At 39.1% G+C, this 25,576-nt stretch overlaps 1 protein-coding gene and 1 long non-coding RNA gene across 24 annotated transcripts in view; one reads left to right on the forward strand and one right to left on the reverse strand.

Moving 5' to 3' along the window:
• Positions 1 to 25,576, reverse strand: part of LOC142046591 (uncharacterized) — a 374,791-nt gene that overhangs the window by 272,118 nt on the left and 77,097 nt on the right. The gene's annotated exons all lie outside the window — the stretch shown is intronic.
• Positions 1 to 25,576, forward strand: part of AFDN (afadin, adherens junction formation factor) — a 155,800-nt gene that overhangs the window by 91,870 nt on the left and 38,354 nt on the right. For all 23 annotated transcript variants that reach the window (XM_032781188.2, XM_032781234.2, XM_032781148.2 and 20 more), the window contains 3 exons: positions 5,273 to 5,471; positions 7,029 to 7,132; positions 10,526 to 10,612. In XM_032781188.2, the coding sequence (XP_032637079.2) occupies positions 5,273 to 5,471; positions 7,029 to 7,132; positions 10,526 to 10,612 (390 nt within the window). The remainder of the gene's footprint in view (positions 1 to 5,272; positions 5,472 to 7,028; positions 7,133 to 10,525; positions 10,613 to 25,576) is intronic.

A 25,576-nucleotide genomic window follows, 5' to 3' on the forward strand; every position in this document is an offset into this window, starting at 1 on the left:
AATACTTTGGCTATAGAGTTTAATCACCACTTGCCTGTAAAATAGTAAATGTGTTGATTGAATATCACTTTTATAGGTGTAGTAGTAAGAAAGTGTTAAAATCTTTAATGTAGAAATTAAATGAAAGGCCCAAATATTTTGTTTTCTCTAAAGAGTAGGTGAAAATTCTTCATCTGAGTCGTATTCCTTCAGAACAGGCTGTTGGAAACATGTTCAGATGAACAAATGGATACATACAACCTGCTGGCCATGCGTGGCACGACAGTCACATTGCTGTTTTTAGTGTGCTAACTCGAGCTGAGCTAGCTCAAGTCTGTCTGCCTGTGCTAGGAATCACACCTCCCACCCGCAATGTAGATGTACCTTAAGATCTTAGAATAAGCTGTAAGTCACAGGATAGCTTTTTCTTCTAAGAAGGTTTTTCATATTAAAAAGGTGAAAGTTTAAGTAATGTTTTTAGTGTTCTAAACATTTTATTTTAATAGCAACAACAAATATGTTAGTGTGCATATGCAAGTGCCTTTTGTTTAGTAGTGTTACTGTACTGAACCATTTGTAAATTCTTCGCAACTAGGTAGAGCTGACTCTACAGCATAATTTTAAATGTCCTCCAACCAAAAATCTGTGAATATGGCCTAAATTTGAAAATAAACACTATTTTCCATAGTCGTCTTTACTGCAGAGCATAGCTTAATTTAAACTGCCATTTTACAAGCAAGATTCACCCATCAATTTTTATTCATTCATTTGCTGTTAAAGACCTGGAAATAATTGATTAAATCGTCATCTTTGCATTAATAACACTGCATGCTTTTTTCTTCTTTTTTCTTTTAAGCAGCTTTTGCTGGTAATTACTTTATAATGGTATCCAGGATACTATAATTCACTGTATACTAGAAAAGAATCCATACCCCAGGACATATCCCTAAAGTCTGAGAAGAGGCCCTAGATTCTAACAGAAGAGGATCCAAGTTGCTCTGAACTCGCCGTCATTGGATACTTGGGAGAACTGAAGGAGTTGGGATTTTTTCAGATCCAAGACTGCACGTTAGCTTTTTGTGTTTTGGAACCAACACCTATTTGGGGCCCTACTTTGAGGTCTTTCAAGGCTCAGCACTGTGAGTTGCTGAGTGATGCAAATCAGTCCTTGATCCTGAATCCTCCTCACTCTCTAAAGCTCTTGCAGCTTGCTTGAAATTTGCAAAAGCAGTTGTCTAGGTTTCAATTCATGCTTTCATGAAGCTCAGTTCTCTTAATTGTGAATCCAGATCAGATGCTTAAGGCTTTTCTACAGCGGCACTTCTGTAGCTCTCTTCAATGTAGATGCTGCCTACACCGACAGGAGGGTTTCTCCCATTGGCATAGGTAATCTGCATCCCTGAGAGATGGTAGCTAGAAAAGAAGAATTCTGTTTAACTGTCCCGCTTTGGGGGTAGTGTGCATTTTTCACACCCCTGGGCAATGTACTTGGGTCAACCTAACTTGTTAGAGTAGACCAGGCATTATTTTGAGACAGCAGTAGTTTAGTCTCTGTCTAATGGTACCGTCTGTCTTACATATAGTGTTATACTGTTGCCCATCATCGTCATATCTAAGTGCCTTCCATGTAAAATTGATAGCAATAGCAAAGTCTCTAATGGACTTCATGAAGTGTCTATCATTTCCCCTTTTTGGGATGAAAATATGCTTAAGGTAGGGTTTTGATTTTATTTTTTTTTTAAAGGTTGATTTGGCTCAACATTTTGTATTGGTTAATGGGCTTTTTTGCAAGGGGAATATTCCATTGTTTTTAATGTCATTCTTATGACAAAGAGGTTTCATGATGTCTGGGAGTCTTCGACGTCTCCAAACAAAATCTAAGATCATGAGAATTGTCAGCACTGACCTTCGGTGTGCAGATGACTGTCATTCTTACAGACACACAGGCCAATCTGCAAAACACCCTACATCTTTTTGCAGTTGCCTATCACAACCTGGATCTTTCGCTCAACATCAGGAAAACCAGCCCTCACCTGCACAAACTACTCTTTGTACTCCACAAATCACAATCAGTGGAGACCGCCTGGAAAATGTGGACCGTTTTCCATACCTTGGTAGCCACCTCTCCCTAACAGCTAGCATTGACACAGAGATTCAATACAGGATCGGCTGTGCCAGCACATCCTTTGAAAGACTAATTTGAGTAGTCTTCAATTATAGGGATCTGCAAGCAGGTATGAAGATTTTGGTTTACAAGCCAGGTGTCGCCCCACTTCTTTATGGGTGAGAGACCTGGGTAACCTACAGACTACATCTCAAGTGCCTGTAGTAGTTCCAACAGTGCTACCTCAGGAGAATTCTCAGGATCAACTGGGAAGACAGACACGCTAACATCACGTTCTCTCTGCAGCCAGCATAAGCAGTATAGAAGCGCAGGTCATGAAATATGAACTCCGCTGGACTGGCCACTGTGTACATATGCCTGACACTAACCTCCTGAAGCAAGTATTCGTCTCTCAGTTAAGTCAGGGAAGAAGGGCTTGCAGAGGGCAGCGGAAGCATTTCAAAGACATACTGAAAGTATATCTTAAAAAGGGAGTCATCAACCCAACAAACTGGGTTTACTTGGCACGGAACAGAACACAAGGACGCCACACCATACACCAAGCCACAGCTTGCTTTGAGGAGAACAGATGTGCTTATGAGACAGAGAAGCAACAAAGGAGGAAAGAGAGGTCATAACAGTCCAGCCAACAATTGTCTCCTCCAAAATTACACCTGTCACTTCTGTGGGAAAATCTGCAGTGCAAGAATGGGGCTCCTCAGCCACTTAAAAACTCACCAGTGAACCTTCTTGGCAGACATCATCCTCGCATCGAGGGATAGCTGAAGAAGATTCTCATGTGCTTTGTCGTGATCTGTGTTGTCCCAGAGAAGCACAGCTGTCAAAACAGTCCATAGATCAAAATTTGGTCTATAATTTAGAACTGGGGCTTGATCCATTAATTACTTAGAAGATTAGGACCAAAGCCTTAAACTGGCATTGAAAACTGACTAGAAGCCAGTATAACAGATTTTCAAACTGTGGGTGAGGACCCCAAAGTGGGTCACAACCCTGTTTTAATGGGGTTGCCAGGGCTGGTATTAGACTTGCTGGGGCCCGGGACCGAAGCCCGAGCCCCACTGCCCCGAGCCAAAACCAAAGCTCAACTGCTTCAGCTCTGGGTGGTGGGCGTCAGGTTACAGGCCCTCTTCCTGGGGTTGAAGCCCTTTGGTTCAGCCCCCTACCCAGGGCGGTGGGGTTTGGATTTTGTCCCCCCCATGCTGGAGTGGCGGGGCTTAGGCTTTGGTCCTTCCCTCCCCCCCGCCCCCGGGTTGTGTAGTATATTTTGTTAAAAGTGGGTCATGGTTCAATGAAGTTTTGAGAATCCCTGCAGTATAAGGACTCAAGTACCAGTCTGATGTGCTTATGGTGACCTAAACCATGGAGAGGGCAGGCAACCACATTCTGTACCAGCTGAAACCTGTACTCTATCTTGACTTTCACCTTCAAATACAGTAAGTTACAGTAATTCAGCCTGACGGTAACAAATGCATGGATCGTTGTGGAAAGGACTTTGTTTGCTAGGGAGCTGGAAGAGAAAGAAGGCATTTTCATGTACTGATACCTGATCATCTACACTTAATAAGAGTCACAAACTCTTCAGCTATTCTCAGGATTATCACTGCTATTAAACTGGTCCACTGCAGTGGGGATCTGCGGAGGCAGTCATAAGAAAAAACTTATGTGCCAGTAACAAGTGTGTTGTTCTGTATATCCCCATTTAACCTCCCCTCCTTCCATTGTACTTTGGAGTGTTAAATATCAGAGAGGGGTAGCCGTGTTAATCTGGATCTGTAAAAAGCGACAGAATCCTGTGGCACCTTATAGACTAACAGACGTATTGGAGCATAAGCTTTCGTGGGTGAATAGCCACTTTGTCAGATGCATGTATTCACCTATGAAAGCTTATGCTCAAATACTTCTGGAATGTTAGAATCATTTCTTCCGATTTGGAGAGGAACTAAGGAATGTTTAGCGTGGTGGAGTCTTTTATATCTGCTTCTTAAACACTCTATCTGCGGAGCATCTTGCCCACTCAAAACATTCCCATTTCAGGTTAAAATTTTCCAAGGTTTCTCTGACCTGCAGTGACATTTTTAGAAGATTGAGTATAAGAAGAGAGAGACAAAATGTCTTATTTATTTTTTAAAATGTGGTGGTGTTTGAACAGCTCTAGAGTTGAAGCAACCAGAGAGAGAATTGTGGCATGGAGATGGTCTTCTCTCTGAATATTCCGATGAAAAGTGAACACTGTGACAATTGTTAGCTTTTGAATTTCTTTTGCAAAGCTCATAAAAAGCTCAATTAAGGAAGATCTCACTGTGTATACATATGTTGCTAACTTAGCTGCACAGTGAAAAGCGTTCTGAAGTTGTACATGAAACTTTGCAAGATATAAAGGGCTGCTTTGCACTATATAATATGTGCGAGCGGGAGCATCGCTCTGCTGTACCTTTGATTATTCCAAAAGTTTTTATGATATGGGCCCCTTCTTGGATTTATTTACTATGGTACAGGATAAGGGCCCTCCCTCCAGTGAACCTTCTAAGAACTGTGGGACAGGGCATTCTGGTAGCAAATAGCTAATTAGTCCCAGATTATGGAATTGTACCTTATCATTAATTTTTTGTGAGCCACTAGAGCTTTCATATTCTGGAATAAGCAGCCCCTTTTAATGCATTTTCCCCCTATCTTTCTTTTGTACAAAAAAGGACAAAATATTTTACAAAAATTATATTACTTTTACACCCAAGACAAGAAATGTCAAAATTAAGGTTGCCATGTGCACTTGACTGTGCGTATGCATTACAGTATAGTTTTTAATTATATGATCACATACTAATTCTCAAATGCGGACCTCATGTAAAATGTCTAATATATGTTCACTGGTATATTGACTTAAGTTTAAAAAAAAGATATTAGAAGATGCTACACAGGGTTGGAGAATGAAGTTGCATGATACTGGATTTGATAACGCTTGTGTTTGTAATATATAGGCATGTGTATGGGAGTAGAGTTGAGGTTTTATGTGCAACTTTTCCTTTGTAATTTCCTGAATTTTGGCTGCTTAATGATGCAATCATAAAGTTCTCTTTGTGTGTGTGTATATAAATATATAAATAAATATAAAAATAGTGGAATTTAATTTAGCCCTTTAAACATAACAATGTCCTTTTGTTCTATGTCCAGGAGTTAATAGAGAATGTAGTGGCTGTTGCAGAAAATACAGCTGACGAACTAGCGCGTAGTGATGGCAGAGAAGTCCAGCTAGAAGAGGATCCTGATCTACAGCTGCCTTTTCTTTTGCCAGAAGATGGCTATTCATGTGATGTAGTCAGAAACATTCCAAGTGGTTTACAAGAATTTTTAGATCCACTATGCCAGAGAGGTCGGTCCTGCTACTATTAAACTGTATATTAATGTTGTTTTTCTCTAGTATAGTAAATGTAGAACTTGAGGTATCTTTAGAGGTATTTATTATTCTTTCCTCAATCACAATAGTGTTCAATCCTTATTTCATTATCCTTCGCTTTACACTTTCATTAAATTTATTTAAATTTACCCCACTCATGTGGTATGTAAAACTTTTACATACTTTTCTGAATTTTACTTTCATATGACTTTGTGAATCCCCTTGGCATAATGCATGTTTATTTCAGGCTTCTAAATGTTTGAAGTGAGCTTCTGTGTGCTGGCCGTGTGTGTTTAGTAAGCATCTACATCAAGGTCTTTATATGTGGACCCATAGAAAGAGAGAAATGTTCCCTTTGTGGTCCTTCCTTTTGTAAAGTGCTACCACTTCGGATCCTGCAGAAATGAAAAATAACAGGAAAGACAGGAGAGAAACATGCCATGAAAGAAAATTGGGAGAAAGTGTATAATCTGAAAGAGGAGGGGAACAAGGGCTGGGTGTTTCCTTTGTGTTCTACCCAGTCTTTCAAAGGCATAATACTACCAAGAACTGCTGCTTGGGTTACACAGCCAGTCCTCTCTCTGTAGAACACTTTAAGCTCAAAGGAGTCGTAAATGACCCCATAATGTTTGCTAAGCACATTTGGTTCCTCTGGTGGAAGATGCTATAAGGAACTGTAAGGTTGTGGTGGTAATCGTACTTGTGAATGTGAAATTCTTACATGCCTGTAATCTTTTGTTCAGCATACACCATTCAAAACATTTTAACAGATGAGGATAAATATTGCTGTATGGTAGTAATGCACCAGAAAAACTGTTATTTTTAGCTGTTGTGATGGGGCAAGGCCAGATGGCTACAGTAAAGTACTGAGAAACAGGTGTGTTAGCCCCAGGCTAAACAAATCCCTAGGACCATGGTAACCAAATGGCAGTTGCTCCAGGTTAATCAAGGCACCTGGAGCCAATTAAGACCTTTCTAGAAGCAATGGAGATAGCTACTTTAATTAGAACACCTGCAGCCAATCAGGACAGGCTAATCAGGGCACCTGGGTTTAAAGAGGCTCACTCCATCAGCAGGGAGGAGCCAGGAGAGGAGTGCGAGTGAGGAGCTGGGGGCAAGAAGGCAGGAGTTGAGAGTGAACTGCTGAGGATTTAGAGAACAAGCATTATCAACATCAGGAGGAAGATACTGTTGTGGAGGATAAGAATTTTGGAGGAGGCCATGGGGAAGTAGCCCAGGGAGTTGTAGCTGTCATGCAGCTGTTACAGGAGGTACTATAGACAGCTGCAATCCACAGGGCCCTGGGCTGGAACCCGGAGTAGAGGGCGGGCCCGGGTTCCCCCCAAACCTCCCAGCTCCTGATCAGACACAGGAGGAGTTGACCCAGACTGTGGGGAAGATCACTGAGGTGAGCAAATCTGCCAAGAAGCGCAGGACCCAACAAGGTAGAGGAGGAACTTGGTCACACTGTGTTTCACCAGCTAATTTTTCAAGTGAGTGGAACATGTTCATTTGTGCTTTTTTCCCCTCTAGGCTTCTGCAGGCTGACACCTCATCCCTGTTCACCAGGCACTTGGACAATGTATTTTGAAGGTGCAGATTATGAAAGTCACCTGTTACGCGATAATGCTGAGCTAGTAGGTATTCATTTTAGGGTAATTCAGAGCAAGAGTCTATAAATATTAACCTGCAATGAACCATATTTTCTGTGTACTTGGTTTTTATCCTTATTCCAAAGAATAGATTTCACTGCTGTTTATGTGGCATCTTAGCAAAGAAAAGAAACATTTCCACACATTTTTATAAGATCAGCTTATGTCAGTGCTTCCCAATCCTAATGTAAACAATTTTTCAATGGGGAGCAGAAGGCAAAGATACTATTAAAAGATTCATTTTGAAAGTATATTTTTTAATTTATAAGTACAGTGCAACCTGTTTATTTACTTGTGTATTCTTTTCTGCTTTGGGCTGTGTAAACTAGCAGTCACCAACTAAATATTAATGTTGAATATTCAGCAATCTAGCACATTCTTCTGTTTTTTTGCCAAATCGTCAAGGAAATGTATTCTTGGGTTGGTTTTTTTTTTCCACTTTCATTTTGCTTGTTGGAGCACTCTTATGCAACAAGACTCGGTCTGAAAAAACACGTATTTAACCTCTTTGTAAAAGACCAGTACTACTTCAATGAGAAGTTTGTGTCATAGCCTAAATATTTTGACATTGTTATAATTGCATTAGTTTACCAAAATATAATATGATGAAATCAAGGAAACCAGAATTAAAGCAGAATTTGCCATCCTCTACTCAACTGCTTTGAAGAAATCATTAGGATGGAATGATAAAGTGCCTGCCAAGTGGGGGATCAGGACTCAAGAAATCCTGAACCCAAAGGTTTTTTCTTCATCCTTTCTCAGGCTGATGCAGCAGTGGGTAGAAATCATCATTAGACAGGAATTCCAAAATGCCATTAGGAGCCTCACTGGCAATTGTTTTTTTGGTTTTTTTAAACCACAATATCCTGGTTGCAATAACATAAAGAAGCTTAGCCCCTCAGCACCATGCCAAATTTAAGTTAGTAGTAAAGAAAAAAAATCTCCTTCCAATTCAGACAGTCACTGTTACTGAGACTCATCCTGGCTTGGTTCTAAAATGGATTTGAGGGCATGATATCTCATTTAAGACATCTGGTGCTAATAGGCATCAGAAAAGTGGGTACAAGAGGTAGTGCAACTGACATACTCTCTTGGGCTTCATATTCTTCCGCACCATTTTTCATCTCCTCACCTCAAGCAGTGACAAAAAGTATCAACTCATCCTGAAGGAAATCTTGTAGGCCCTAGATTTAGGGGCAGTAGAATTTGTCCCTCAAGAAAAGATAACAAGGTTCTGTTCTGTATTCCTCATAATATGAAAAAGCTTTGGAGGAGTCTGGGCTGTGTACACTCAAAAGGCTGAAGAGGTTGATGAAAAAAACAAAAGTCAGGATGGAGACTGTCTTCCTCTCTCTCTAATCTCTCCAGGAAACCACCTCGTATCAGTGGACCTGTCGGAGACTTACAGTATGACACTTTCATCAGCCAAGTCTTCAGTTCACCCATAGCAGTTGCTTTTATTAGTACAAAAAAATTACTCTTTGGTCTCACTCCTCCAAAAGTGTTCACAAATAATGATAATAGACTAGATGACTTGTCTAGGAATTTATCTGTGCCAGTTATTAGATGGTGTATCTCTTTGTGACACAATTAACACTAATGGAGCTATTGCAAGAGTCTGCTCTCCATCATCTGAATAGATGGGATAGAGTTTGCTTATATCCCAATTCCTAATACTTTGAATCTGATTGATTGGCTACTCAGTGATAAATCCTAAAATACATTGGATGCTCCTGCAAGATAAACGGCTCTTCTGGCCTCATGTAGGCATTCCACCATCTCAGACTATACAGGAGTGTGGACAGAAAGGTATAACAGCCACAGGAAACAAGGTGTTTCAGCTCTTCGGGATTAGACCTCTGACCATGATGCCACATGTCTCCTCATTTAATAATGCTATAAATGCAGGCTCATCTAAGCTTTATGGTATTCAGGCTCTTTGGGACAACCTGTCTAGCCAAGCCAAAAGTTTGAAATGTCTTCCAGTAAATAGTGGAATGTAGTATAAGACATTACAATTAAGCTGGATGAACCTGAACTGCCTCCAGTATTTGGAAACAGGGACAATATCTCAGAAGTTTTGGATAGTTAGAGATCAGTCCCAAAAAGGAAGTAATCAAGTAACACATTGTCTATTTGTCACTAAGGTAAGCTAATACCCTGAATTACACACACAAAGTAGATCTCATTTTTCCATTTGCTTTTTTGACAATAATTGTACTTTGTGACATCCATAATGAAGTGCATAATTTGGTTCTAGAGAAGGTGATTAAATCTTTTTGAGACACCGATTTTTTTTGAGAGTTTTACTCCTGGTGAGTGGTCTGTAAAATTATAAAAATAAATACTTCTGACGATTTGACTTAGTTTTTAAGCCTTTGTTTGAAAAGGAGCTGAAAGATGGAAGCAGTGACAAAACTATATGTTCCCCGGGTTTTGTGACTTTTTCCTCTACATAGTGTTTTTGAGAAATTTGTCACTCTCCAGTAAGTTTTTAATAGACTTGAAACCTTATTATGTTCCAATTTTTAAATCAATGGAAAAACTCGTATCAAAATGAGAGCAGGTTCCTGTTTTGCTGCAGTCTTTGGCACAAGAGTGCTGGGGTAGACTTCACTTAGAATTTCCTTGCTTTTTTTAAAAAAAACAGTTAACTTTTACCACAATGGTGTTTCTTTTTTTTCTTAATTGCTTAACTTTTGTCTTATGAAACCCGCAATGACAGAGTTTTGCTTCATTTGGACACTACTATGGGCTTCATATACTTAAGATTGTAGTGTCACCTACATTACCTAAGAGGGTATTGGCACCATCAGAAAAGACCATGAAAATTACGTACTGCAAATATCCGCTTGCGATTTTTTCAAAATTAAACGTCTTGCTTATTTTTTTGTGAAGTATTTAAAGGTTTTAATCTGCTCTGAAAATATTAATTTCCCCAGTATTTTTGCTTATGAATTTTATTTTCTAGAGGTTGGGTTAAAAAAACTGAAACAAGGTTCAAAGAGCACAGTTATCATAAAATGATTTAACTAGTTTTCAGCTTTTATTTTTATTAAATTATTTTAGAATTGTAGGTCTCTTAGACCTCAGTAAATTTTTTGGTGGACTTTCACCTTTCCTTTGGCTGTGATCTGAGCACAGGTTAATGCTGGTAACTTCTGTCTAAATTAATACTAATCAAGAGTCACAGGTGTTTAAAGTGAAAATGATTTGTACAAAGAGTTTTTGTTTGTCAACAGGTATTCCATCCACTCATTCATTGTTTGTTTTATCTATTTACACTGTTTTATGCAGAAATCTTCATGCTTAGTTTTGCTGTTAATGCAAACTTACATGTTTGTCGTCTCCCCCCTCCTCCCCATTTGTATTTGATAGGCTCAACCTTTGAGGAAAGAACCTGAAATCATCACAGTAACTTTAAAGAAACAAAATGGAATGGGCCTAAGCATTGTTGCTGCTAAGGTATGAAAACATATTGCAGTAAAATCATCAAGCAATACTTTTTCTACTTAAACATTTCCTTAAACATGTCCCGGGAAAGTACATATTGCATACCATATTTAGCCTACTAAGTTCCTAGCTATGAAATGCTGGTCTACAAACTACACAGAATATGAACAAAGTAAGAAAAACAACAATTTAAATCAGAAAATTTTAATATTGAAGTTGTGTCCTGTAATTAATTTTTGGATTTAATTATGTAATTTGGTACTCTTAATATTGACTATAGCACAGTAATTGTTAATATATTACATTAATACTTTTTAGAAAAAGTAGTTAAATACTGATGCTACCAACCCTTTGTATTTGGATATTTTGGCTTTGATCCGAGTCTGAAAAGATAATTAAAACCGATTCACTGCTGAAAAGTAGCAGCATCTCTTAAGGATAAGGAGTAATAAATTCCAATTTTTATGGAAGTGTTATTTTTATATGCATTAACATTTAAAAATGAGTTAATAGAAAAACAAGATTCAAGTATGTAAATGGAAATTTTTATCTACTCTGTGTAGTGAAGACAAGACCTTCTTCTGTACACTAAAATTAGGTTCCTATGTGATTTTAATTTGTTAGTTCATCTTATTGCTCTTTAAAATACTATATACAGAGTAGCTGGGCCAGCAGGGGACTGGACTTGATGACCTCTCGAGGTCCCTTCCAGCCCTCCAATCTATGAATCTAAGAGGAGGCTCCCTTTTGAAAGTGTGCCTTATAAGGTGTACTGACTAGATTCATCTTGGCTCTGGTAACATAAAGAATGCAGATATTACTCCAGCCACCAGATGGAGGGCTCTACCTATTGGTTGGGTCAGTCTGTTATATGGGCTTTATGTAGCAGACACAACTTTCTCTTGATTTTCACCTTAAATATTAGTGTGATTCATTTATTAATAATTTATATAACTGTGGTGCCCAAAAGCCCCAATCATGTACAAACAGATAAAGAGACAGTGTCTTTTTGCTGTGCAGTAGATGATCCCTTGTCCCAATGAGTTTACATCCTAAAGATGTTATCTGACAGCTTTTAAGCTGTCAGACATGATTGAGTACTTATAAAGATTCTTCTTTTTGCTGAAATTTTGCAAATTTCAGAATGTTTCTGCTTGATGGTGTTGATTTGATGATTTTGTATGATGATGTTCTGTTTTTGCCAGCGGGGGGGGGGGGAGCTTTCAGGACTATACACCTAATGATCATCTTATGACTACAAGAAAATTTCAAAACCTGAAAAAATGGAGACTAAAAGTTTTAATTTTGTGCTATTGACATGTTAATACAGTAGTAGTCTGAAAGACTAATAGTACATGAGTATTGAGAGTAGTGGTTTGAGGATTGGCTTGTTGAACCCAAGGTTGTGACCTCAATTCTTGAGGAAGCCATTTAGAGCTATGGGCAAAAATCTGTCTGGGGATTGGTCCTGCTTTGAGCAGGGGGTTGGACTAGATGACCTCCTGAGGTCCCTTCCAACCCTGATATTCTAAAAGGATGAGTACCGCAATTTATCTTCACATTAGACTTCTGACTGCCAACTGAATTTCAGTTCAGTGTTTGCTCGAGATGGAATTGGAAATGTGAAGTGGAACTGTTTTGTTAAATCAATGGGAAGTCCTAATTTAGCATGAAAATACTTTCTTATGTAAGGAGGAGCAGAGAGATGAGATGGGGAAAATTGCAGTTTCCACTGGAATTGACTTCTCTGTCGGGCATACAGTTTTCACTGGAAGCATGCTCCTAATTTATAACAGCAGTACACAACTGGGCTACTGGCTAGTGTCAAAATAAGTTTTAAAAAGTTTATGCTTAAAAAAATAATTCTCACCTCTGTGAAAATTAGTAAGAAGCAGATATTCTGTCTCCTTATCCTGATGTTAATCTATGGATATGTAGAAAATATTTTTTGCCCAGCTAAAGCATATTTCAAAAAGCAAAGTGAATAGTGAAACCTATGTTATGTGACTACTTAAGAAACTTGTAGAATCTTGGCTCCATAAAAGAGATGATCTTTCATTGAAAGCTGAATCAAATGGTTCTAGAAATAGAATGGAGATATTTTTCAAGTGGTTGCTTAGAACAGAGAATTGCTTATTAGAGCTGTTTTTTCAGTTTTCCTGTATTATCATAAAAGTAATAAAAGGTGTAAAAAAGTGTAAGGCAGTGCAGTTTCCAAGGTTATGTAGAAAAGAGCGATTCAAAGTAGGTAAATGGTATTTGAGAAGCTGTAACAGTGAACTTGCTTTCTCATTTTCTGTTACTTCCCTTATCTATAGACTCTTGGTTTTTCCAGTGGATTTCAGCCATATATTTTGCATTGATACAGAAATTGCATTCTCTCCTCATTCCAGAATTTCGATGGTTTTTGTTTTTGTTCATTTTTTCCCGTGGAGAAAACAAGGAAGAGAGGGAGATTATATTTTTTTGAAATTTGCCAGGTCTAAAAAATTATGCTGTGAAATGAAATTCTTAAATATATGGAATATCCAAAAAGACTTAGATGGCATGTATCAGAGTGGAATTAATTTGGTGGTTACACTTGCACACCCTTGTTAACATTTTGCAAATTATTTTTGCAATATTTCTCTTCAAAATTGGAAAAGCGATTGACTTTCAAATAATAGTGTAAAATTATATTTTATTGTAAGGAATGAAGACCTGTCTCTGTGCCAGAGGTGGAACTCTTGGGCCCTTAGATAATAGGAGTGCTTCAAAAAAGGCAATAAAAGCTCAAAATTACAGTGAGTGGTCAGTAGATGGCACTGTTACAAATGACGCAAGTATCAATTTACTCTGCTGGAGCTATTTTTATACTTCCAATGCTAAAGTTTCAATTATGAATGCAGCTCTGTTTATGACTTCAGTGACAAAAGAACTGCACTCATTTCATTTCCAATCATCCTGAATGATTGGAAAAAGGCAAATATAGTGCCAATCTTTTAAAAAAGGAAGGAGGAGAATCCAGGGCACTACAGACCGATCAGCCTGACCTAAGTCCCTGGAAAAATCATGGCGCAGGTCCTCAAGGAACCCATTTTGAAGAGTTGGAGGAGAGGAAGGTGAGCAGGAACAGTCAACCAAGGGCAAGTCATGCCTGAACAACCTGATTGCCTTCTGTGATGAGATAACTGGCTCTGTGGATATGGGGGAAAGCGGTGGATGCGATATATCTTGACTTTGGCAAAGCTTTTGTTACAGTCTCCCACAGTATTCTTGCCAGCAAGTTAAAAAAGTATGGATTGGATGAATGTACTGTAAGGTGGATTGAAAGCTGGCTAGATCATCGGGCTCAATGGATAGTGATCAACGGCTTGATGTTTACTTGGCATCTGGTATCAAGGGGAGTGCCCCAGGGGTGGGTCCTGGGGGCCAGTTTTATTCAACATCTTCATCAATGATCTGGATGATGGGATAGATTTCACCCTCAGCAAGTTCTCAGATGACACTAAGATGAGGGAGAGGTAGATACGCTGGAGGGTAGGGATAGAGTCCAAAGTGACCTAGACAAATTGGAGAATTGGGCCAAAAGAAATCTGAGGTTCCACAGGGACAGGTGCAGAGTCCTGCACTTAAGATCCCATGCACTGCTACAGGCTGGGGACTGACTTTCTAAGCGGCAGTTCTGCAGAAAAGGACCTGGGGATTACAGTGGATGAGAAGCTGGATATGAGTCGACAGTGTGCCCTTGTTGCCAAGGCGGCCAACAGCATATTGGGCTGCATTAGTAGGAGCATTGCCAGCAGATCGCGGGAAATGATTATTCTCCTCTATTCAGCACTTGTGAGGCCACACCTGGAATATTGTGTCCAGTTTTGGTCCCCCTACTACAGAAGAGATGTGGACAAATTGGAGAGAGTCCAGTGGAGGGCAAAAAAAAATGATTAGGGGGCTGGGGCACACGATTTATGAGCTGAAGCTGAGGGAACTGGGCTTATTTAGTCTGCAGAAGAGAAGAATGAGGGGGGATTTGATAGCAGCCTTCAACTATTTGAAGGGGGATTCCAAAGAGGATGGAGCTTGGCTGTTCAGTGGTGTCAGACGACAGAACAAGGAGCAATGGTCTCAAGTTGCAGTGGGGAGGTCTAGGTTGGATAACAGGAAAAACTATTCCACTAAGAGGGTGGTGAAGCCCTGGAATGGGTTACCTAGGGAGGTGGTGGAATCTCCATCCTTCGAGGTTTTTAAGGTCAGGCTTGACAAAGCCCTAGCTGGGATGATTTAGTTGGGGATTAGTCGTGCTTTGAGGAAGGGGTTGGACTAGATGACCTCCTGAGGTCTCTTCCATCCCTAATCTTCTGTGATTCATAGAGGAGGAAGGGATTGCTGTGCCTCTCTCACTTATTGAGTGAAACTGATTAGCTCTTAAGGGACTCCTGTTTGGTCAACATTTGCCAGTCAGAAGATGACTGTAATGCAAGGTCACAGGCATTTTTGGAGAAGAGAGGGAAGTGTGCAGATTCTCAGATTGGTGAAGAAAATGAAATTCGTTTCAATCTGCATTTCTTCCCCCCTTCCCCTCTCCCCAAAATGTTAACTACTTTTTTCCCCTCACATCAGAGTGACAAATTTAAACAACATATGAAGTAGGTCATATTTTTAAAATGTTAAAATTCTCTTCTGGGCTCATATGATATATTCAAAACTTCATGTTTCAAGGAATTAAAATCCGTGGAAGTTAAGGAATCATAATGGAAAACTTGCAAAACTTTTACTAATTAAGAACACAAAGACTTTAGTGGCACAGTCCATTGTCACTTTTTCCTACAGAAAGAATACTCTGCTATCTCAAAGGATAGTCTGTTCAGGTCAAACCTAAAGTTGTAAGAAAAGTAACAGAATTGCACTGAAATTTGCTGGACCTGCTTGTCCTTATGGTGGAATTCAGTCTGTAATACAAGGGATCACAAGCCCATGTTAAGAAGGGGTGAAGCAAGGAATACAAGAATGAAAACGTTTATACAGTCACTGAGAAGCAGTATATTTGGTCCTCTTTTCACTTAATCAGAGTCTACAATAGCAACAGCTTTTCTTTTAATTCCAGTGTTAATGTTTTAACTGGGTACCTTATTCTGACCAAAAAAAAAAAAAGTTATAAATGTGATTCAAAATTGGCCCTACCCTTCAACTTGTGTTGTTTTACGTTATAAATAATGGTATGTTTGTCAACACAGCTTTTGAGAAACCATGTAACAAACAAGTGTGCATGTGCAATGAATGAAAACAAATGTTAGAAATGAAACACCTCTTTTGAGCTTAAGAGTTTATTAAAATGATTAAGAGTTAGAAAAAAAAAATACCTTGCAACATCTTTTGAAATTATGAATAGTTGTATTCTGATTAAAAAGCTTAAATTATACATGTTGTCCAGTGTTATCCAGAAAGTCTGACTGCTGCTCCACCACTATTGTAATGTTGCATATTTTTCTGTAGTAAGGCCTGTTGTAATTGTGCCTCAAATAGCATCAGAGGGGCATTGATTTTTAGGGAGATGGGAGTGGTTGAGCATCAGTGGCAGTACTGATTTTTGCGGTTGTGTGCAGAATATGGTTGCTCTAACCCTGAAAGATGTTGTGATGTTAAAAGCTGCCTGACTCTCAACCACACTGCGGTTACTTTTTATGAAATCCAGATGATTTGGAAGCAGAATGTACATGCAGTTTACTTTAAAAATATATCACTTTGGGGTGGGGGGGTTAGCATGTGATGACTTACCCATCTGTGGGCCTGCACATTACTTCCTGTTTAATTTGGAGGTTTTTGTCTTTTGTACAAGAGGTCCCTTTTTGTTTTTCTAGCAGTTTTCAAAGTTTAATAATGCTCCTAAAGTAAATGAAAGTCAGAGCCGTATAAGTGATTACGTAAGAGTCTGAATATTGTATTGGTTATAGCTAGTGTTGATAAATGCCATACAGTGTCATAGCATCCAGCTCAAAATTATCTTGATAAGTGTCTTGGAAAACCCAGCAGACTGTATTGTTGGTTGCTGTTGAGGGCTGAGAAAGAAGTGGAGAATTGTTTGTTGCTGGGTTTTTTTTCTTTTGAAGATCTGTAGTCCCGGAGATCAAAATGTGGTTTTCTGTTGTTGGAAGAACAGAATCCATGGTAAGTTTGTTCAGAGTTCTGTTTGGAACTGTTTTGCTGTAAAGTTTTAAACATTATGCTTGTACTTTTTCCTGTACTCTTGCTTGTTTAAACCTGTCTGTAGGCATTTGTTCTTGTAGCAGCTATTTAATGTAGCATGCAGTTACACGGTTGGGGTAGTGGCTAACTTTTCAAAAATTAGAAGGGAAAAAACCCTTATACTTTAATTTTAAGTACTTTTTCTTTTTATACACGTCTCAAAAGAAAAACTTGTGGTAGTGACAGTTTTTAGATTTTTACTATTTAAGTAACAGCGCTGATTGCAACTATTTTACTGTAAAAGAGCATGAATAGCGTGACTTATGATGTCTGCTTGTCATATTAATTGGCTTTAATCCAGATTCCTCTACAAGTCCCTGTTTGTCATTTATAAAGTGTTGTAAGAATAATTAAAATTGACATCCTAAACAGTACTTCTAAGAGATTTTAATATTTTGTGGACCTGGTCTGTGACTAGAATAACTAACAGACCTAGAAAATGTGCTTCAGTGAGTCAAACTATTTCTTGAATTTAAGGTATATTTACAGAGTGAAGAAATTTAGATAGATACTGTACAAAACAAGGCAGGGTTTCAACATCTGTGAGCACAGTAGAACAGAAATTGTTTAAAAGAAGCTTCTGATTAATTAACACAACCGGTGTGTGAAGACTGACATAAACATATTGTGTTTTTGTACTTTGAAGGATATGGGACCTTTCTCTTCCATTTATTAAAATTGGTCATTTGTTGCAACCAGAAGGAAAAAAGTTAGTCAACAAAACTGACTCAGGAAAAACATTTCTTTCAAACAATGTATTTTTTCTGTAAAAATATGGTAATTGGATAAAGTATTTCCATTGAACCTACTGAAATAAAGTGATCAGCTGATGATATACAAGCTTTTTAAAAAACATTACAAGCATTTCAGAGTCTGAACATGACAGATTTTGCCATTTGACACGATAGAAAAAGGCATTGCTTTTCTAAAACAGATTATTTTGATGTTATGCAACTTTGTTTTTTTAGGATGAATTAATCAGAATATGAGAAGACATTTTAGACTAGAAAATAAATTGATTGTATTAACTAATCAGTTTGTTGTACTAACTGCTACTGGTTCTTTAGCCCAATAATTTACATCAGTATAAGTTGGTGATGTAAAAAAGGGCTGAAATGAGATTGATTTTAATGCCAGGAATTTTGAATATCTTGTGGGATATCTATGCAAATCAGGAATTTCTTTCTGATATTTCACATGTGGCGTAGATAACTTGTTTGTTAGGTAATCCAGAATTATCTGACTTACTAAAAAAACTTTGAGAGTAGCAGCCGTGTTAGTCTGTATCCGCAACAAGAACAGGAGTACTTGTGGCACCTTAGAGACTAACACGTTTATTTGAGCATAAGTGTTCGTGGGCTCACGAAAGCTTATGCTCAAATAAATGTGTTAGTCTCTAAGGCGCTGCAAGTACTCCTGTTCTTTTTTTAAAAAAAACTTTAAAATCAAATTCTTCTGTCACCAATAGTACTTTTAGGATCTGAACTTCTCCAGTATATGCTGACAAATATGTATGAGTATATTTATCATGAGTTAGCAAACTACAAAGCATTAGTATACTTTTGTACAGTTCATTATTTCATTGTTGACGTACAAGCTTCTCTTCTGGTAGAATTCTAGTGTTTTGGCATCCTGTGGATGTGGATAAACTTGTACTTATCAGTCTGAATATTGCTTTACATGCCTAAAGCAAATCTTGTGCATTGTTTGATGTTGTTGAGCAAAGAAGGTTTTTCTGGTGCTTATTATTTCAGATCAGGCATCTCAACTGCCTATGCTTCTTAATAACCTCTTAGAAGCGAGAGCATTTCGTTAGCATTATCACCTCAGGGTTTTTGTTTTTTCATGCCTCCATCTCCTAGAAGTAAGTAATTATTGAAGCTGCCAGTTTAGCTCATGCCATGGGACATACAAATAAGCAGCTAACATGGTGGTAAGTGACTTGCTTCCTGCCAATCCATCATTTTCAGCATTTTTTGTAGCTTCTGGTACCAAGGAAAGTTGCATGATGGGTAGCTGCTTCTTCCTATTTCTTTGTCTTATAAGCTTATGACATCATGGCAGCTTGGGTGCGTGCTCTCTCTCTCTCTCTCTGTTCCCCCCTTTATCTGAGGCCACAGATGGGGTTGCCAACTTTCTAGTCACTCAAAACCGAACACCTTGTCCCTGCCCCGCCCCTTCTGTGAGGGCCCACCCCCACTCTCTACATTTCCCCCACCCTCACTCACTTTCACTGGGCTGGGGCAGGGAGTTGGGGCTCAGGGGGTTGGGGTGTGGGCTTACCTTGGGTGGCTCCCAGTTAGCAGCACGGCAGGGGGGACTAAGGTAGGCTGCCTGCCTGCCTTGGCACCCATGCTGTGTGCGCCCCAAAAGCAGCCAGCAGGTCTGGGTCCTAGGTGTGGAGGGGGAGGGCAGGAGGCTCCATGAGCTGCTCTCACCTGCAGGCACCTCCCCCTCTCCCCAGTTCCCATTGGCCAGTTCTTGGCCAATGGGCATGCAGAGCTGGTGCTCAGGGCGGGGGCAGCGCATGGAGTCCCGTGGCCCCGCCCGCCACCTAGAAGCCAGACCTGCTGGCCACTCCCGAGCTGCAGCGTGGTGCCAGCCAGCAGGGCCGGCTTTAGGAAGTGCGGGGCCCAATTTGAACAGTTTCAACAGGGCCCCGGCAGGGATGACTTAAACACATGGGGCTTGTACTCACCAGGCAGTGCTCCGAGTCTTCGGTGGCACTTCAGCGGCGGGTCCTTCACTCGCTCCAGGTCTTCGGCAGCACTGAAGGACCCGCTGCTGAAGACCTGGAGTGCCGCCAGGTGAGTAAAAATTAAAAAGGCACCTCTAGCCAGGGAAGGGATTCTGACTGGGCGTGGGGCCCCCTTAGGCGCAGGGCCCGATTTGGGGGAATTGGTAGAATAGGCATAAAGCCGGCCCTGCCAGCCAGGACAGACGGACTAGCCTGCCTTAGTGCTGCAGCACCGCTGAACGGACTCTTAATGGCCCCGTCAGCGATGCTGACCGGAACTGCCAGGCTCGCTTTTCCACTGGGTGTTCCAGTCGAAAATCAGATTCCTGATCACCCTAGCCACAAATCTGATTCAGGTGGACAAGTAAGATTTCACTCAGTGTAAGTTTTGACTATATATTGCAAATGAGTCACCCTGATGTTTGTTTTAATGTCATCTGCTGGGAAAGCACTTCTCCCTGGAGCTAAGCTCCTTGCAAAACCAGGTGGATATGCCAATTCTGCCTGTGCCATAATAGCTTCAGTATTCAGGCACTTCCTAGCATACACAAAATATTTTATTTCATTCTGATTGCTTCCTTTCCCTCCTTACTCCAAGGAAGGAGGAAAACCACAAAGGAAGAGTCCAAGGATCACAGTCTGTTTAGGGTGTTCTGTTTTTTAATTAAGACAGTCACAAACAGATTGCATCTGTTGTAAGTACAGAAGGATAGGTGTGTGGGGAACCTGCTCAATTTATTGTGCAATAGAAACAGCATTCAAAGGTCTTTCCTGTTGATTAAGCTGGAGGGGAAGGGGGCATAATAAGTATAGAAGGCTTAACTGGTATTCATCTACTAGACTTGATTGACTTTGGTATTAAAGACATTTATTTTTCATAGGCCTTTTAGCTGCTCACAGTAAACAATACAGACAAGGTGGATTTAGTTGGACCAGCTTCTTTTGGACAACTTTATTGGACCTATCAAGATCCATAGGGTCCTATACATGCCTATTACAACTTGTAGTGTACCTCATCCAGTGCACTAAATGCCTCAACAACGTGTGTGAAGCTCGAGAATTACTACATTCTCAAATGAACTAGCACAGAAAAATTAAAAAACAAAAACACCATGTCACCTGTGGGTGAACACTTTTCACAAAATGATCACTCTGTATCTGATCTCTCAGTCCTAGTCCTCAAAGGAAACCTGCACGACACCTTCAGAAGATGAGCCTGAGAACTTAAATTCAAAATTCTGCTAGACACCAAAAATCATTAACTTAATAAAAATACTGGACTTATGGCTCATTACAACCGTCTATAACTCACTAACACTCCATTATTCTGTGATGGTAAAGGTGTTAACTGCTTATCTCTTTCATTAATGTATTTAGCTGTGACACTCTGATCTTCCCAGATCTGAAGAAGAGCTCTGTGTGAGATCAAAAGCTTGTCTGTGTCACCAACAGAAGTTGTATCTTGAATATCCTGGGACCAATGCCATTGGAATAACACTGCAAATAGTAATACTATAGCATCCTGATTTGTGATTTCTCTCATTCTTGAGGATCTCAATATATATTACACAAGATCTATCTTTTATTCATAAAGAAATAGCTTCTGTCACCAGTGGAAAGTAGTCTCAACTGGTCTGGAAATTGTTAGCTGTTTAGCAGGACCCAGCAATGTTACATGTGACGTTAAACTCCGTCCATCTGAAACTGTCCACCTGAATTGAAATGGGTAAAATGTAGTTATCTCATGTTCAGTTTCAACAACACGGGCTAAAACCCATCTCTTGAAAAAAGTACACTGGAATATTTGGATTGTACAACAGAGGTCCTGCCCAATTAGTGTCACACCCACAAGGCAGCACCACCAACCAATAATTATGACTCAGGCATTAGTTCAGTTCAGTACTGACTCACAAGGGGAAAGTGTCACTGAATCAGTAGTACTATCATTTCTAGTAAATGGCTTGACTCCAGATATCTCAGTGCATTCCAGATCTGAATATTAGTTGAAAGTGTATGTTAAAAGTAAAGTCCTCAGTTAGTAAACTTTAAGCTCAAAGAGTCTCAGTGAATAATCAATTTTTGTATTTTGAAAGTTCATAATTTGAGGTAAGTGAAAGGTTCCATGCCGAATTGTATTTTAGATTTCTGTTGCAGAAGCTGGGGAAAACTAAATAGCATATCTGAACCTTGTGGGGACTGCCATGTTAAAGAGGGTTTTTCATTAAGGTCATTAAGTCCACTGAAGTATTTTTCTCCTCTCACTTTTTTTCTTTTTTCTCCCATGTCTTTTAAAGTAGGAGTAAAATTCAAGTAGGTAAAAAAACCATTGCATACTCAGTTTTAATTTCGAAATCCAGATTACTTAGCAATTAGAGAGAAATAGTGGTATTTTTCATCAATAAAGAGATTATTTGGAAGAGACTGATTTCCAGATGGGTGCGATTTAGTGCTGAGACAAAGATGTTATGGCACCTAAATCAATGTACTTTTGTCTAAATCAGTAGATACCACCTAGCAATAACATCTACTTAACACATTAGAATTAATAGTAAGGCAGTTAAATCAGATGGAAACCAAAACCAGGTAAAAATTAAGCTAAGAATGAAAGAAAATAAGATATGTTTAATACTGTTTTTAATAGAAGAAAACCATAATTTTTTAGAGATGTAAAGGTTATTCTTTTCCTTTCTATCTACTTTGAGAAGCAAGTCTTATGAAAATGTAGGTGAAGTCCAGTTAACTTACTGTTTTGTGCTTGTGTCTGTAGTGTTTTCACTGGGAAAAAAAATTATAACAAATTAACAAATACCTAGTTTGAAATCATGGTTTCATTAAAATCAGTAACAGAACTTGCACTGATTTAGCCCGGGTTTTTATTCACTTCTTGGGATTGTAAATGCTGAATATGTTTCAGCAGATTTTTTGAACTCTAAGAAATTGTTAATATATTACTATTTGCAGTACTATATGAACTGTGGCATTTTTCCAGCTCTTTAGGGGTTTGAATTTGTCTGTCTTCCAACCCAATACTATTTAGTATTTTAACAAAAGTACGTTCATATGGTCATTGTCATTCAGGTGCATTGTGCGTTTCTTCTAGCTGGTAGTGTTTGATGGTTTGGTGGTAGTGTTTGAATACCCCTTAGTTTTACTGGAGGAGGGTTTTTTGCTTATAACTCTACTTTCTCCAATTCCTAAAATGTTTCTGGTTTTTTCGAGGGAGGGAAAAACAAAAGTTTGCATACGTGGAGCATGAGTCAGTTTCAAAAATCAGTATGTTGTTGGGGTTTTTTTTGAAGAGCACCACATGAAACAAAGCAGCTGTAGCCACAATTAAAGGAAGTAGTTCTACATACAGCAAGCTGGTTCACCTCATTTATATTTGGAGATTATATGGAGAGTATTTTGTCTAATGTTGATAGATTTCCAAAGCTGAAATTGGATTTGGCGGGACTGAACTTCCTCTGCCAAAGAGTTTTTGACCTTCAAATGCAAGAGATTTTTGTCCTCATTTTAAATGTATAATCAGTAGTTACTGAGTTGTTTCTCCCCATTCTCCTGAACTGATGGCAAATTAAAAAATGTCAGGCTCACAACATGTTCTGTACATAGATAAGCAGATGTACATCCTTATTCTTGACCAAGGCTAACCTGTGAAATAATACAACCTTTGGGGAATGTGGGTGTTTGGTTTTTCAGAAGCCTTTCCTTTATACTTCATAGTGAGTGCATATGTAAACCAGCTGGAGTGTTTTAGTAAACTGGTGTACTCTTAGAATGCTTATAAATGTAGCTTATTTAAATACTTGTAGACTTACTGCTTGCCAGACGAGTCAGGCTGAGACTGATCCTACTGCATAAACTTGCCTTTAAGGATGTTTATAAAACTTGTAATCTTCTGTATAAGCTTACAGAGACTGGAAAATGAGAATTAGTCTTGATGACACCAGTGAATACTACTGTTTTGGGGGTAATGGGAATTGTGGAGTAAAAATATAGCTGTTGAGCCTGGACACTCTTATCATGGAGCAGAAGTTATATTGGTTTGCTAAAATGTTTTAGTTACACAGATTATTTTATATTCCTGAAAATATGCTCAGTTACTATAATGCACAAAAAATTTAATCCAAAGATGCACATACAAAGTTGTTGTTTTTTTTGTTTTTTCCTTTCTTCTATATTTTTCCTTTCTTCTATATTATAATATCCTCATTTACGAAGCATCATGATTGTCTACTATTTCAGATTAATCTAAATTAAATGTAATAAAATAAGGCTTGTTTTAAACTATTCTTCAAATCACTTATTTTAGGACCAGGCTTACGCCAAGCAAAAGTTTTGTGATTAATCCTTTCAGAAATCTATTTCAAATAGCATGGTTTTTCATTATAAAAAAATTGATTTAGCCAATGTGTTTTGCTCTTATATCTATGTTCCTTTCTGTATCATTCCTGCTTTCCTTCCCAAATAGGTTGTAAAAAAAAAAAATTCTCCATGACAAGAACAGTTTTATTCCCATGACTGAATCATGTGCAGAGTGCATACCAATTATTCTGCTCACATTTTAAAATACTGTGGTGTTATTTTCTTTATCATCTTTTGGAGTGCTTTCTTATGTTTTGTGAAATATATATTTCCTGTAGATAACGTTCATGACCGTCATTAGCAAAAAAGGCAGAGTGCCCACTCTGACTTCTGATTAACAAAGTTTTTTTTTGCCTTCTGGACTTCTGACTTGATACGTAAGCCTGATCTTTTCAACCATTTCAGTGGGAATAATACTCAGGGAATGATTGGAGAACTGGGCTCAGTAACAACTTCAGATGATTCAGTTACATATGTGATACAGCATGGCCAGAGGGCAGCATGAGAGTGTTAGCAGGGGGCCTTATTCCCTGCCAAGGGAGGAAGGTTTGCTATAGATTAACTAGAACACCTGTAGCCATTTAGAGCACCTGACTCCAATTAGAGCACCTGACTTCTGTCATGTGATATAAACCCCTGCTTCAGTCAGACAGTGTGGGAGTTGAAGGAGGAAGGTTTGATTGGAGCAGAGTGCAGGTTGCAGAAGTTGGAGAAGAGAAGAGTTTGATAAGAGAGAAAGAGAAAGTTTGGAGGAGTGCTGCGGTGGATTGTGAAGTCCAGAAGAAACCCTAGGTAAGGGGCACCAGGCTTGTGTAGAAGGGAGGCAAGAAGCCCTTCACAAGCTGAAGGGTAGGAGAGGGAAGTAACCCAGGGGAAGGAACCGCTAGTTCAAGTGGTTCACCACAACCCTCAGGGCCCCTGGGTTGGGACCTGGAGTAGAGGGCGGGCCCAGGTCCCTCCCTCTCCACTCCCCTCCTCCAAGGACACTAGTGGAGTAATTAAGAACCGGTTCAGAGGCAAGCAATAGCGCCCTGAACCTACCCCAGAGAAGAGAAAGCATGAGACCCAGCAGAACAGTACCGGCAATTTGCCACACATAATAATTGGAAAATTTAGATATCGTTTATTTTAAAGCTGTTTCCCCAGAGTACTAAGCATGTGAATTCTCAAACCATTGAAAGATGCCATGGAGTTAAAATAGAAATCTTCAAGTCCTCACTCAAGTCACTTGTAAAATTTTGAATATATTTCCTATAAACTGAAGTAGATGTTAATACAATTAGCATACTGTAGTCACAATTCATGTGTGTATGAATATTTTGCACCCTGTAATCAAGCATAATTCTTAGCTTTACCAGTTTTACTAGCATTTTTAACTGAATAGAAAGCAAGGTGTGTGAAGCTGAACAGGTATAGGCAAACAATAGTTGTCTAAAACTTGTAGCAACAAAGCATTGCCATTAATTATCTGCAGAAATACAGGTTTAGCTACAGTACCTGCGTATGCAAATATATTATACAGATGCCTAAGTTCACATGTTTGAGACTGTCTAATGCTATCTTTCTGTACCTTTCTTCTGACATCTGGAGAAAAATTTCCATAGTATTTCTCATAATGTTTAGTTCTAACCATAGAAATACTGAAATTAAAG

The sequence above is a fragment of the Chelonoidis abingdonii genome, chromosome 3 (genome assembly GCF_003597395.2).
Source record: "Chelonoidis abingdonii isolate Lonesome George chromosome 3, CheloAbing_2.0, whole genome shotgun sequence".
NCBI lineage: Eukaryota > Metazoa > Chordata > Testudines > Testudinidae > Chelonoidis > Chelonoidis abingdonii.